Genomic DNA, 15171 nt, shown 5'->3' on the forward strand with positions numbered 1-15171 from the left:
AAGGTGGGGAAATTATGAGGGAATTAACTCGTTAAAACTTCACTAGGGTAGGGGGCACTATTTTCACTTCCGGATGAAAAGCGTGCCCAAAGTAAACTGCCTGTTACTCAGGCCCAGATCTAGGATATGCATATAATTGGTAGATTTGGACAGAAAACACTCTAAAGTTTCCAAAACTCTGTGAGTATAACAGAACTGATTTGGCAGGCGAAAACCTGAGAAAAATCCTTCCTGGAGGATAGGATTTTTTCATGTTTGTAGTTTTCTATTGAATGCCATTACAGTATCCATTGACTTTGGACTCAAATTGCATTTCCTATGGCTTCCACTAGATGTCAACAGTCTATAGAAATTGTTTCAGGCTTGTATTCTGAAAAATGGGGGAGTAAGACCTCGCTGAATGAGTGGACACTACAGTGTCCAAGAGCTTTTTCATGCGTGAGACCGAAGGCGCGCCTTTCTTGTTTACCTTTTATATTGACTACGTTATTGTCCGGTTGAAATATTATTCATTATTATGACTAAAAACAACCTGAGGATTGATTTTCAACATCAATGACATGTTTCTACTAACTTTACGGTTACTATTTGGATTTTTCATCTGCCTGTTGTAACTAACAAAACTGAGGTTTTTGGATATAAACATGGACTTTATAGAACAAAATGAACATTTATTGAGTAAATGGGAGTCTTGTGAGTGCAACCATATGAAGATCATCAAAGGTAAGTGATTCATTTTATCACTATTTCTGACTTGTGTAACTCCTCTACTTGGCTGGTTACCGTTTGTAATGATTTGTCTGCTGGGCGCTGTTCTCAGATAATCGCATGGTATGCTTTCGCCGTAAAGCCTTTTTTAAATCTGACATAGCTGTTGGATTAACAAGAAGTTAATCTTTAAACCGATTAATAAAACTTGTATGTTTTCTGAATTTTTATAATCAGTATTTCTGGTTTTGAATTTGGCGCTCTGCAATTTCACTGGATGTTGGCCAGGTGGGACGTTAGGTCAGAATAGAGCTTATCTGTAGACACACCTCCGCCACACCTTCAACTCTTAGATCTCCACCTCGAACGAATAGCGGGTGAATAGCATGCTATTCTCAAGCTTAAGTTCAAGGTCAGAATACGCATAGAGAGAAAAGAGGAAGGTGTATAAAAATGGAATCAGGGCCTTAAGCAATACGGCAAATGGTGACTTTAAAACAGTTACAGAGAATAATGGCTGTGATAAGAGAAAACTGAGGATGGATCAACAACATTGTTGTTACTCCACAATATTAACCTAAATGACAAGAGTGAAAAGAAGGAAGCCTGTACAGAATAAAAATGTTTATTTACACATATGCTGTTTTCAATAAGTCAGTAAAGTAAAACTGTAAAAATGTGGCAAACGAAATTAACTTTGTCCTTTTTATTTTTTTATTTCACCTTTATTTAACCAGGTAGGCTAGTTGAGAACAAGTTCTCATTTACAACTGAATAGAAAGCTTTATGTTTGGGGCAAACACAACACATCACTTAGTACCAGTCTTCATATTTTCAAACATGGTGGTGGCTGCATCATGTTATGGGTATGCTTGCCATCGGCAGACACTGGGAGTGTTTAAGGATAAAAATAAATGGAATACAGCTATAAGCACAGGAAAAAACCTAGAGGAAAACCTGGTTCAGCCTGCTTTCCAACAGACAATAACCTAAAACACAAGGCCAAATATACACTGGAGTTGCTTACCAAGGTGACATTGAATGCTCTTGAGTGGCTTAGTTACAGTTTTGACTTAAATCTGCTTGAAGATCTATGGCTTGAAAATAGCTGTTTAGCAATGATCGAAAATCAACTTGACAGAGCTTAAATGACTTTTTAAAAGAATAAGGGGCAACTACTATACTGAAAAAAATCTAAGACGGCGTAGCAGTGGGATGTCTGTTTTGATTGTCTTGTCCCGTCCCGTGTATATATCGCTTTTTCTTCGTATATATTTAGTATATTTTTTTATATTTTTAATCTCAATTTCCATCTACGGATTGAACATACTCTTCTGCAACCCGCATCACCCATTGTGGTACGGATCTGCTATTTTTTATACGTTAGAACTACTAGCTAGTAGTCAGTTAGTCCCTGCTAGCTGTCATCATCATTAACTCGGACATCTGACAGGCTCAGCCCGGTCAATTCCTACCAGTCTGCACAGCGCGAAATCAACCCAGAGCATATCGGACTGCTTTTCTCTATCACATCTCAGGATTCCTACCGCAAGCTCTGAACATTTACTCCGGATCATCGCAGCTAGCTAGCTGCTATCCAAGTGGCTACTACTGGCTAACGTCTCTGTCCCAAAGCAAGAACCAGTTAGCCTGGAGCTAGCCTCAAGCTAGGCCCATTTTCCTGCGAGCTGAAGAAATCCATCAGACAATTCCTGGGCTTCAATTACCTCTTTTGCCAATTGGCCTGGACCCTTTGCTGCCGACACGAAGGCCCGCCGATCCAGTCCAACTGGTCTGCCGACATAACCGTCCGAGGTGGTTTTTGTCCCGAACCTAGATCCAGTTAGCCATGAGCTAGCCTCGAGCTAGGCCCATCTGCCGGCTAGCCGAAGAGATCCATCAGACAATTCCTGGGCTTCAAAACCTCTTTTGCCAATTGGCCTGGAACCTTTGCTGCCGACACGGATCCCCGCTGATCCATCACGACTGGTCTGCCGACATAACCATTGGAGGGGGTTTCAACAGGCTCTCACGTTGCGACATCCCTCTGAGACCCATCTGCTAGCAGTCTGAATCGGCATGCCCCCAGCTCGCCTAGCTACGCACTGGACCATATGATCACATGGCTACACATGCCTCTCCAAAATATAAATTTGCCTTGTCTATTGTTGTTTTGATTAGTGATTATTGTCTTAAGAACAGATATAGCCCTTGGTTCCTCCCCAGACTTGACTGCCCTTGACCAGCACAAAAACATCATGTGGCGTTCTGCATTAGGATCGAATAGCCCCCTGCGATTTGCAACTTTTCAGAGAAGTCAGGAACTAATATACTCCGTCAGTTAAGAAAGCTAAGGCTAGCTTTCCAAACAGAAATATGTTTCCTATAGCACTAATTCTAAAAACTTTGGGACACTGTAAAGTCCATGAAGAGCACCTCCTCCCAGCTGCCCACTGCACTGAGGATAGGACCGATAAATCTACGATAATCAATAATTTCAATTTTCATATTTGCCATGCTTTCCTCCTGGCTACCCCTTTCCACCCAACATCTTTCCACCCTGCAGCAAGTTAATAAACAGATCACCGACCATTTTGAATCCCACCGTACCTTCTCCACTATGCAATCTGGTCTCCGACCGAGCTGGTCATGGGTGCACCTAAGCAACGCTCAAGGTCCTAAACGATATCATAACTGGCATTGATAAAAGACAGTACTGTGCAGCTGTCTTCATCGACCTTGCCAAGGCTTTCGACTCTGTCAATCACCGCATTCTTATCGGCAGACTCAATAGCACTGGCTTCGCAAATGACTGCCTCGCCTGGTTCACCAACTACTTCCCAGATATAGTTCAGTGTGTCAAATCAAGTCTCTGTGCGGGTGCTACAGGGTTAAATTCTCGGGCCGACTCTTTTCTCTGTATCAGTGATGTCGCTCTTGCTGCTAGTGATTCTATGATCCACCTATACCCAGACGACACCATTCTGTATACATCTGGCCCTTCTTTGGACACTGTGCTAGCAAACCTCCAAACGAGCTTCAACGCCATACAACACTCCTTCCGTGGCCAACTGCTTTTAAATGCTAGTAAAACTAAGTGCATGCTCTTCAATCGATTGCTGTCCGCACCCTCCCGCCAGACTAGCATCACTACTCTAGACGGCTCTTACCTAGAATATGTGGACAACTATAAATACCTAGGTGTCTGGTTAGGCTGTAAACTCTCCTTCCAGATTCACATTAAGCATCTCCAATTCAAAATTAAACCTAGAATAGGCTTCCTATTTCGCAACAAAGCCTCCTTCACTCATGCTGCTAAACATAACCTTGTAAAACTGACTATCCTACCGATCCTTGTCTTTGGCGATGTCATTTACAAAATAGCCTCCAACACTCTACTCAGCAAACTGAATGCAGTCCATCACAGTGCCATCCGTTTTGTCACCAAAGCTCCATATACTACCCACCACTGCGACCTGTATGCTCTCGTTGGCTGGCCCTCACTACATATCCGTCGCCAAACCCACTGGCTCCAGGTCATCTATAAGTCTTTGCTAGGTAAAGCCCCGCCTTTTCACCAGCTCACTGGTCACCATAGCAACACCCACCCATAGCATGCCCTCCAGCAGGTATATTGCACTGGTCATCCCCAAAGCCAACACTTTCTTTGGCCACCTTTCCTTCCAGTTCTCTGCTGCCAATGACTGGAACGAATTGCAAAAATCTCTGAAGCTGGAGTCTCATTTCTCCCTCTCTAACTTTAAGCATCAGCTGTCAGAGCAGCTTACCGATCACTGTACCCGTCCACAGCCTATCTGTAAATAGCACACCCAACTACCTCATCCCCATACTATTACCTACCCTCTTGCTCTTTTGCACCCCAGTCTCTCCACTTGCACATCATCATCTGCACATGTATCACTCCAGTATTAATGCTAAATTGTAATTATTTCTCCTCTATGGCCTATTTATTGCCTACCTTCCCTACTCTTCTACATTTGCACACACTGTACATATATTTTTCTATTTTTCTTTTGTATTGTGTTATTGACTGTACATTTGTCTATAACTCAGTGTTCTGTAACTCTGTAACTCAGTGTTGTTGTTTTTGTCGCACTGCTTTGTTTTATCTTGGCCAGGTCGCAGTTGTAAATGAGACCTTGTTATCAACTGGCCTACCTGGTTAAATAAAGGTGAAAATTATGTATATATTTTTAAATACAATCCAGTTGTCCAAAGTTCTTAGAGACTTACCCAAAAAGACTCACCGCTAAAGGTGCTTCTACAAAGTGTTGACTCAGAGGTGTCATTATGGGGTATTGTATGTAGATGGGTGGGGGAAAAACATATTTAATCCATTCTGAATTCACGCTGTAACGCAACAAAATGTGGAATAAAAAAGGGGTATGAATACTTTCTGAAGGCACTATAGTTACTGCACATATAGCTTCTGTACTTATATCTCCTGCACATACAGTATACTGCAGTTCCTATACATATATTCCTGTACATATACAGTGCATTCAGAAAGTATTCATACCCCTTGACTTACAGTATTCCACAGCTTGTTGTTACAAACTGAATTCAAAATGGATTTAAAAAAAAAATGTTCTCACCCATCTACACACTACACCATAATGACAAAGTTAAAACATGGTTTTAGAAATTTTTGCAAAAGTATTGAAAATGAAATACAGAAATACCTAATTTACATAAGTATTCACACTCCTGAGTCAATACATGTTAGAATCACCGCTTACAGCAGTGAGTCTTTATCTTTATGTCTCTAAGAGCTGTGTACACCTGGACTGTACAATATTTCTTCAAGCTCTTCAAGTATTTCTTCAAATTCTTCAAGCTCCATCAAGTTGGTTGTTGATCATTGCTAGATAGTCATTTTCAAGACTTGCCATAGATTTTCAAGCCAATTTAATTCTAAACTGTTAGTACCACAGGCCACTCAAAAACATTCAGTGTCGTCTTGGTAAGCAACTCCAGTGTATATTTGGCCTTGTGTTTAAGGTTATTGTCCTGCTGAAAGGTGAATCTCTCTCTCTTTCTCCTTTAATCTACCTCTCTCTCGCTCTCTGATTAACACACTACCCTCACTAGCATGCTCACATACACACAGAGCAGAGATGAATGAGCAGATAGGGGAGTGTGACCCATGCCACCATGCCAGCTAGAAACAGTGACTAACAGCCTTACTGTGTGAATGAAATATGACAGGCCTGCAGCTCCTCCAAGACCCAGCTTGCTGCACCTTCTCTAGCCACTCTCCATTTTAAATATAACTGAGACTGTGGATCTTTTACCAGATAGACAAACAAAAAAAACAACCACACTCACACATAAGGTACATCAGGCATGAACGGACACACACACCACACACGCACGCATACAAGTTAGCACACACAGGCAAAAAAACAACACACACACACACAAAGTTGACACACTCTCCCTCTCTCTTTCCAATACCGGGGCCCCTGCTATGATATGATTGTGAGCGTGATTCCTGCCGTGAGAATGTGATTGTTTTTCCCATAGAGCTCCAGTGTCTATGGAAATGGGCCCCTGTGCACCCACTGCAACGCTGTGGTTGCGGTGCTGTTAGCTGTGTGTGTTCTCTGACATTGTGGAAGTCTGGCTGGGCCCAGTTCATTATCTCCCAGTGTTAACTGACATTAGGGAGGTCTGGCTGTGCCCAGTTCATTATCTCCCAGTGTTTACTGACATTGGAGAAGTCTGGTTGGGCCCAGTTCATTATCTCCCAGTGGTTACTGACATTGGGGAGGTCTGGTTGGGCCCAGTTCATTATCCCCCAATGTGTACTGACATTAGGGAGGTCTGGCTGGGCTCTGTTCATTATCGCCCAGTGTTTACTGACATTGGAAAGGTCTGGTTGGGCCCAGTTCATTATCCCCCAATGTGTACTGACATTAGGGAGGTCTGGCTGGGCTCTGTTCATTATCCCCTAGTGTTTACTGACATTGGAAAGGTCTGGTTGGGCCCTGTTCATTATCCCTTAGTGTTTACTGACATTGGAAAGGTCTGGTTGGGCCCGTGTCATTATCCGCTAGTGTTTACTGACATTGGAAAGGTCTGGTTGGGCCCTGTTCATTATCCCCTAGTGTTTACTGACATTGGAAAGGTCTGGTTGGGCCCAGTTCATTATCCCCCAATGTGCACTGACATTAGGGAGGTCTGGCTGGGCTCTGTTCATTATCCCCTAGTGTTTACTGACATTGGAAAGGTCTGGTTGGGCCCTGTTCATTATCCCCTAGTGTTTACTGATATTGGAAAGGTCTGGTTGGGCCCTGTTCATTATCCCCTAGTGTTTACTGACATTGGAAAGGTATGGTTGGGCCCTGTTCATTATCCCCTAGTGTTTACTGACATTGGAAAGGTCTGGTTGGGCCCTGTTCATTATCCCCTAGTGTTTACTGACATTGGAAAGGTCTGGTTGGGCCCTGTTCATTATCCCCTAGTGTTTACTGACATTGGAAAGGTCTGGTTGTATATATTCCCTGCTGCTATGAGCAGACACAGATGGGAGAGCAAACACACGCACACAAACACACACAACGTTGGCGCACTCTCCCTCTCTCCCCTAGTGTTTACTGACATCGGGGAGGTCTGGCTGGGCTGCCTTCAATATTTCCTGATGCTATGAGCAGACACAGATGGGAGAGCACACTAAGTTAGGGAACACCTCCACAGGCACAGACAATGTACCTGAGGCAACAGAGCGTATGTTAATGTGTGTGTGTGAAAGAGAGCGTGTCATGCATTCAACTTTTGGTGGTCAGTGTCTGAAAGACCAATTTAGCTGTATTATACTGTATGCACCCAACTGAGAAGTGCAGAAAGTTAATCAGTTAGAACACACACAAACACAACAACAAGTATACAAATACTGCACACACGCATGGACACAAGTACAACTACACATACACACACACGGACACACACACGTGCATGCACGCTGACATTGGGTGCAGGATAATAAAGTGAGAAGTAATTTCTGAGCTAGTTTATGCCCTGTTTGTGCTGTGGCCAGCATATTGATCATCGTGGTTCATGATCACTCACTCAGTCACTAAGAATATATCTGCTGTGAGGATAAATCACTGTAGCTTTAAGCTTCCTTAATCACCAAACATTAGGAAAATGACACACACATGCAGGCATGCACACACACACACACACACACACACACACACACACACACACACACACACACACACACACACACACACACACACACACACACACACACACACACACACACACACACACACACACACACACACACACTCTCTCCAGGAAGGGTGACAAATGTGAGTTATCTTGGTGGATATTTCTAAAGCTACAGTCCGATGGCACTGCAGTAGTCATTGTTTATGTGTTAGGGGAAGTTATATACAGTATATAAACCCTGATGCTATGTACCCATTGCTGATGCCATGTATTGGCCAATGAGAGGCTTTGAAGCCACCGGTTGGCCATATTGGCACTCCCCAGGAGAAGCATTCCTCCACAGGAATTCATGTAATTCTACAGTATTTCAATTAAATGTTTCAAAGCCAAAATTAAATGTATATAAGTCTTTTTGTTGTTGTAGTGGGGACCGTAACATTTATATTTTTTCATAATATGATTTAAAAGTATGCATTTTTTACAATGGTGGGGGACTGCCAAGATGCAGGTGTGGTGGCTTCAAATCAGTGCTTCCTGTCAGAAATCTAGTGTATATATATATATCATTGGCTGGGGGTAGCAGGGGTTGGCCTCACTCACTCTGTCTTCCTCCTCCCTGAGGTCCGGCATGGTGCTGATGCACAGGCTTATTACGGTCACAGCCACCATCACCACCGACAGGCAGGCAAAGATCTTCCCTGGCAATCCAGACTGGGGGTTCTCCACCATATCCCTCAGCTGGTTCATGAACTTGCGATAGCGAGTCTCCTCAACTGGGGGGCGCAGCAGGGCGTGCCTCTGCCTCTGCTCCTCCTCCTGCCTCTCGTGCTCATTCATTTCCTCGATGCGCGTGTACATCTTCCTCTTACAGCAGCGCTCCATGTAGGTCATCTCCACGCCCCAGTAGAGCAGCTCGTCGTGGAGCGACAGCACGCACATCTCCCTCAGCATGCGCAGCTTCCCTGCCGCCAGGAAGTTGAGGATGACGCGGAAGGCCGAGGGGCTGCGGTCAAAGAAGAACTCCCGCCGCGTCTCATCATAGTCGTCACACACGCCGGCAATCTCCTCTGGGCTGCTGAGACCACAGAGCCGTCCCAGCCGGGTAAGGGGGAACTGCTCCAGTGTGCTCCAGGGGAAGGTGTATTGGTTGCCCCCCACGTTGATGACCGCTAGCAGGCCGTGGTCAACTGACAGCAGGTCCTCTGGTCGTCTAATGAACTGGGCCCTCTGATAGTAGACCCCCTTGACCGACTCCGTCTCTGGGATCTGGGTGAAGATGGCGTCGAGGCTGCTGTCATCGCTGGCCGAGAGGTTGCTGAAGTCGTGGTTTGCGTTGCTGATGATGGGCATGGCAGCATCCGGGTGGGTGGCCGGCTGGGCTGGTCACATTGGGAGCTCAGTGGCTGCTCTGGGAGTTGGGCATCGGGGGGCTGGGGGACAGGTGTGTCCCTTCAGGCTCTGCAGCAGGATCAAGGGGGTCCCAGGCAGGTGGCGTCATGCAGACACTGATAGGAGAGGGGAAGAAGAACATCAAACCTCAGTTAGACTGCAGTGGTATAGCCTTCTCCTTCTCTGCCATACATTTCTAGTCCAGAGACTGACAGACACATCAGACAACAGACTCTGCAAGGCAGATGTGAGGATCAGTGAAGCTGAGGATTAAGCTTGAGATATTTGTGGCGCTCTCTGGTCATGTCTGTTTCAAAGAGGGGCTGGAACCAAAATGATTTTTCAATAGTTTTTTCAAAATCTTTTTTTTGTTCCATCCCACTGACCAGCAAAATAAAGTTCTGAACCGGTTCGAACCAAAACAAAGTACTGGTTTGTATTGTTCCTTTCTGTTCCTTTCTAAACCTCTGGAATATATATGTATACATTTTACATTTAGCTCAACATGAAATTACTTCACCAGTTAGTTAGCCTTTTTGGGATAGGGGGCAGCATTTTCACTTTTGGATGAATAGCGTGCCCAGAGTGAACTGCCTCTTACTCTGTCCCAGATGCTAATATATGCATATTATTATTAGTATTGGATAAAAAACAATCTGAAGTTTCTAAAACTGTTTGAATGATGTCTGTGAGTATAACAGAACTCCTATGGCAGGCGAAAACCTGAGAAAAATCCAACCAGGAAGTGGGACATCTGAGGTTTGTCATTTTTCAAAGCTTGACCTACTGAATACACATTGAGATATGGATAAAGTTGCACTTCCTACGGCTTCCACTAGATGTCAAACGTCTTTAGAAACTTGAATGAGGATTCTACTATAAAGGAGCGGCTCATGAGACCTCTTTGAGTCAGTGGTCTAGCAGAGTGCCTTGGTCTCATGATGCGCGCTCCCGACAGAGTTACCTCTCGTTCCAGTGCTTTTCTTCAGACAAAGGAATTCTCTGGTTGGAACATTGTTGATGTTTTATGTTAAAAACATCCTAAAGATTGATTCCATACATCGTTTGACATGTTTCTAAAGGCCTGTAACTGAACTTTTTGAGTTTTTGTCTGGAAGAAGTGCCTGTGCCTCATGAATATGGATTACTGTGCTGAACACGCTAACAACAAGTGGCTATTAGGACATAAATGACGGACTTTATGGAACAAATCAGTCATTTATTGTCGAAACTGGGATTCCAGATCATCAAAGGTAAGTGAATATTTCTAACTTGGTTGACTCCAAAATGGCGGATATTCCTCTGGCTGTTTTGGGTTCTGAGCGCCGTTCTCAGATTATGCTTTTTCCGTAAAATTTTTAAAACATCTGACACAGCGGTTGCATTAAGGAGAAGTCTATCTTTAATTCTGTATCTTTTATCAATGTTTATTATGAGTATTTCTGCAAAATCACCGGATGTTTTGGAATCAAAACATTACTGCACGTAACGCGCCAATATAAACTGAGATTTTTGCATATAAATATGCACATTATCGAACAAAACATACATGTATTGTGTAACATGATGTCCTATGAGTGTCATCTGATGAAGATCATCAGATGATAGTGATTAATTTGATCTATATTTCTGCTTTTTGTGACTCCTATCTTTGGCTGGAAAAATGGCTGTGTGTTTTCTGGATTTGGCTATGACCTAACATAATCATATGTTGTGCTTCCGCTGTAAAGCATTTTTTAAATCGGACACGATGGGTAGATTAACAAGATGTTTATCTTTCATTTGCTATATTGGACTTGTTAATGTGTGAAAGTTACATATTTCAAAAAAATAATTTTGAATTTGGCGCACTGCCTTTTCAGCGGAATGTTGTCGACTGCCCTAGAAAGGCCAACTAAGCTTGTACAGCAGCACTAGAATTAAAAACACGTCTTACCATTTTGTAGTTAATAAATCCAATGTGAAACGTGATAACCATAGTATCCTTATTTAGCATTGAAAAAGACAATCCATTCTTCTCTAATTAAACATATCTCCATAATTTCTGAATTACGCTTGTAATGTTGTCAGTAGGCTACAGTAACCTATGCTTCGGAGGGGAGGGGCAAGTATCCTACATACACACCTACACCCACTGGCAACATTTCCAGCTGGCAGGTAAATGCTGGAATAAGTTTATTAGTGACCGAGTGAGGGCTTTGCATAGGCACTTTGTTGAGATTTTTTTGGGACTGGAAAAAAATGCCTGGAACGTAAAATAAAGTTATTAATAGGTTCTCATGCTTTAAAATAACGGTTCTGTTCCGGAACTGTCACGGATCCCTCCGGAACTGTCATTACGCACACCTGGTCCCTATTCCCATTTCATTAGTAATTGTATAAGCGTATCTTTTTTTACCATTGTCCCATCGATTACTGTTCCAATGGTCGTTGGTCGTACGAGTACCTGTCCTGTGTTGTTTTGACTTTTGTGCCACGTGTATTGTGCAGATGATTACGGGTCTCATCCTGTGTGATAATCATTGTGCGATTGTGTATTTATTTTGAGGTACTCCTCGCTTTTTTGTTTGGGTCTCAACTCTGTGTTTGGTATAAGTATTTGTTTGGTCTTCGTCCCCGTGCCTTTACACGGCACGCTGTAATTTGGGAAATAAAAAACCCTATTACGCATTCCTGCTCCTGTCTCCCGATTCCTTTATACCGACGTGACAGGAACAGTATAGATCACTTTAATTTTCAGGTTTGGGTTCTGTTCTTCAAATAATTTCTTTACTTTCTGGTTTTAGGTTCTGTTCTCTGAACCAGTTCCAAACCTGGACAGGGCTTCTATTTTCTCAAGATATTTATGACACTGATCTGACTACTTTTTATATTTTCTGCACAGTGGTATGCTTTTCACGCCGCAACCACTGCAAATATTAATTGGGGTATAAAATTACACAATCAATTTAAAACAGGATCAGTGGGTCCCCCATGGGACAGTTTAGCTTACGTAGGCTAATGTGATTAGCATGAGGTTGTAATTAACAAGAACATTTCCCAGGACATAGACATATCTGATATTGACACTTAAATTATTGTTACTCTAACTGTACTGTCCAATTTACAGTAGCTATTACAGTGAAAGAATATCACGCAATTGCTTGAGAGTGCACAGTTATGAACTTGAAAATGTATTAATAAACCAAGTAGGCACATTTGAGCAGTCTTGATACATTTTGAACAGAAACGTGATGGTTCATTGGATCAGTCTAAAACTTTGCACATACACTACTGCCATCTCGTGGCCAAAATATAAAATGTGGCTGTGCTGGAATAATACATTATGGCCTTTCTCTTGCATTTCAAAGATTATTTTTTTCCCTTTGTATTTTCTTTCACCAGATCTAATGTGTTATATTCTCCTACATTCATTTCTACATTTCACAACTTCAAAGTGTTTCCTTTCAAATGGTATCAATAATCTGAATTTCCTTGCTTCAGGTCCTGAGCTACAGGCAATTAGATTTGGGTATGTCATTTAGGCAAACATTTAAAAAAAGGGTCCGATCCTTACCATGTGGGGTAAGGCTATTAGCCAATTCCTTAGAGAACGTTAGGGACGTGAATAATAGTCTGTGGATAATAGTCCAAATCAGGGGTGGGCTACTTAATGTACATCCTCTAGTTTTACATAGGGGATTCAGTGCTCGATTCATCCACATCGCAAAAAGGTAAGTTCTGTTTGAGCTGATATATGCAGCGTTTACCATGAATGCAGTCTCCACTAACGCTAACTAACTTCTGCGTTACGGATTGAATCGAGCCCTTAATAAATCACTGCTGTCAATGTGTTTCATTTAGATCGTGGTGGGGGAAGAAAGAATTATAAACCATTTATTAATAGAATCACTGGTAATACAGTATCCCTGTCAGAGTGTTGGTTGCTTTGCCTAGTGGAAAGTTAATTGAAGGAAGTGTTTTAGCGCCGGAGAGACATCAGCAGGAACATTCCCTCCACTGCTCTCACTAGTGACAGACAGGAGATACAGATATAGGATCTTAATTTGAGCTTGTTTGCTACAGCAGGAAAATAATCCTGCAGCAGGGTGACCAGATTAGGATCCTACATCTGTAAACGCAATGAAATTGCCATCCGCTGTTGGTCCACTACAAACCCTTCGCCTGGCATTTAATGAAACAGCTTCATGAAGAAGAATCATGTAGTCTTCGTGACACTCATTCACTCTCTATCTCTCTCTCACACACACACACACACACACACACACACACACACACACACACACACACACACACACACTATGGGTCATTTTGTATAAAAGTCTTCTTTAAAAAGGAAAGGAGTTTATGTCAAAACGAATCACAGGAAGGCAATACTAGGCTATTATAGACTACCTTTATGAGTATTTTATGGAACACATAATAACCTTTAATGTTTTATTATAAAGCATACCGGTAGGCTCTGTGCTTAATCATTCCTTGTCTTGTTGTCTTCAACGTCCCACTAAAGCATTGACCATCACTGTACAATATGGTACTCAATTCTAAACAGTGGAGACTGCTTTAACTATTCATTCAGATATATAGTTGCTGCTAGGAACAGCTCTGTTTTGGTTATTCCAATTGATCAAATCTAGGCTACTTGCTATTCTATCACAATAATATCAATATTTTCTAAATATTATGATCAGATTGGTAGTTGACATTAAACTTCAATATAAGCGCAATGATCATGACGAATATAGTCCTACATTATTCGATAGTGAACGTTGAATAATAAGAATGAAGACTACAGAAATTTGTCACGTACCATATCAGTGAAGAGAGCAGCTGATCACCTCTCTAGTTGTCTGTCCGTCTGATCATTCAATATCAGTCACACAAGTCTCACCGAAATATATCAGCTGCCACATGTTGTACAGTGTCACAACCTATAAACTCGATTAAAAACTCTTCAAAATACGAAGAGAGAAAATTATTCGAGCTGAGTGTCCCGTTACAGATCCGTACTGCAGAGGCTGTGGAGTGCGCGCGCAATGCACAGCTGTGTTTCGGGTAGGGTAGGGTACCTCAAGTTTGCGAAGAGTAGGCTAGGTGAGCATCGTGAGTAACGTAAGTGACTTTCCCTTACCAAGTCACCTAACAAAGCCTAACTTTGACAAACAAATATTGCCTTTCCCTTTTCGGCGAATTGCTACGTATTGTTGCGTTATCAGATACAGTAGTTTTGTTCGACTGACAAACTATGGAGCCGAGTTAACCGTTAACATCCCGTAACCAGCAAGCTGCTCTGCTTTTATGCTTTTCAAACCTCCCAGCGGGGAGCGCAGATCATTTCGATCCCAATTACGTTTTCATGCAGCAGTGGGGAATCAACTACACAGTCTGATACTACTAGGTATGAGTCTAATATACACCTATAGGTATGCTCTTGTAAAATATAAGAGAAGTGTTATTATGATATTTTTAAACCATTCTAAAGGCTAAGGTCAATGTGATGAATTCTGCTAAAGGGTTTCATCATGTCTTATCGCCAATGTTTTATTAAGGCTTCCTGAAACATTGGTGGTACTGAACATGGTCAATGTTGTGAATTTGGTAAAGGATTTGATCATGTCTGACCACTGATGTTTTAAGACATCAAATCAAATGTATTTATATAGCCCTTCGTACATCAGCTGATATCTCAAAGTGCTGTACAGAAACCCAGCCTAAAACCCCAAACAGCAAGCAATGCAGGTGTAGAAGCACGGTGGCTAGGAAAAACTCCATAGAAAGGCCAAAACCTAGGAAGAAACCTAGAGAGGAACCAGGCTATGTGGGGTGGCCAGTCCTCTTCTGGCTGTGCCGGGTGGAGATTATAACAGAACATGG

General features: G+C 42.5%; 1 protein-coding gene across 1 annotated transcript in view; it reads right to left on the bottom strand.

Annotated features, from left to right (window-relative positions):
* The window catches only part of LOC110520008 (potassium voltage-gated channel subfamily G member 4), a 29479-nt gene extending 14927 nt beyond the window's left edge, over positions 1-14552 (bottom strand). The window contains exons 1-2 of the mRNA XM_021596965.2: positions 14108-14552; positions 8509-9413 (exon numbers count right to left, since the gene is read on the bottom strand). Of these exons, the coding sequence (XP_021452640.1) occupies positions 8509-9258 (750 nt within the window). The 5' untranslated portion in view covers positions 9259-9413; positions 14108-14552. The remainder of the gene's footprint in view (positions 1-8508; positions 9414-14107) is intronic.
* Between the last annotated feature and the right edge of the window lie 619 nt (positions 14553-15171).

The sequence above is a fragment of the Oncorhynchus mykiss genome, chromosome 1 (genome assembly GCF_013265735.2).
Source record: "Oncorhynchus mykiss isolate Arlee chromosome 1, USDA_OmykA_1.1, whole genome shotgun sequence".
In the NCBI taxonomy this organism is placed as follows: domain Eukaryota; kingdom Metazoa; phylum Chordata; class Actinopteri; order Salmoniformes; family Salmonidae; genus Oncorhynchus; species Oncorhynchus mykiss.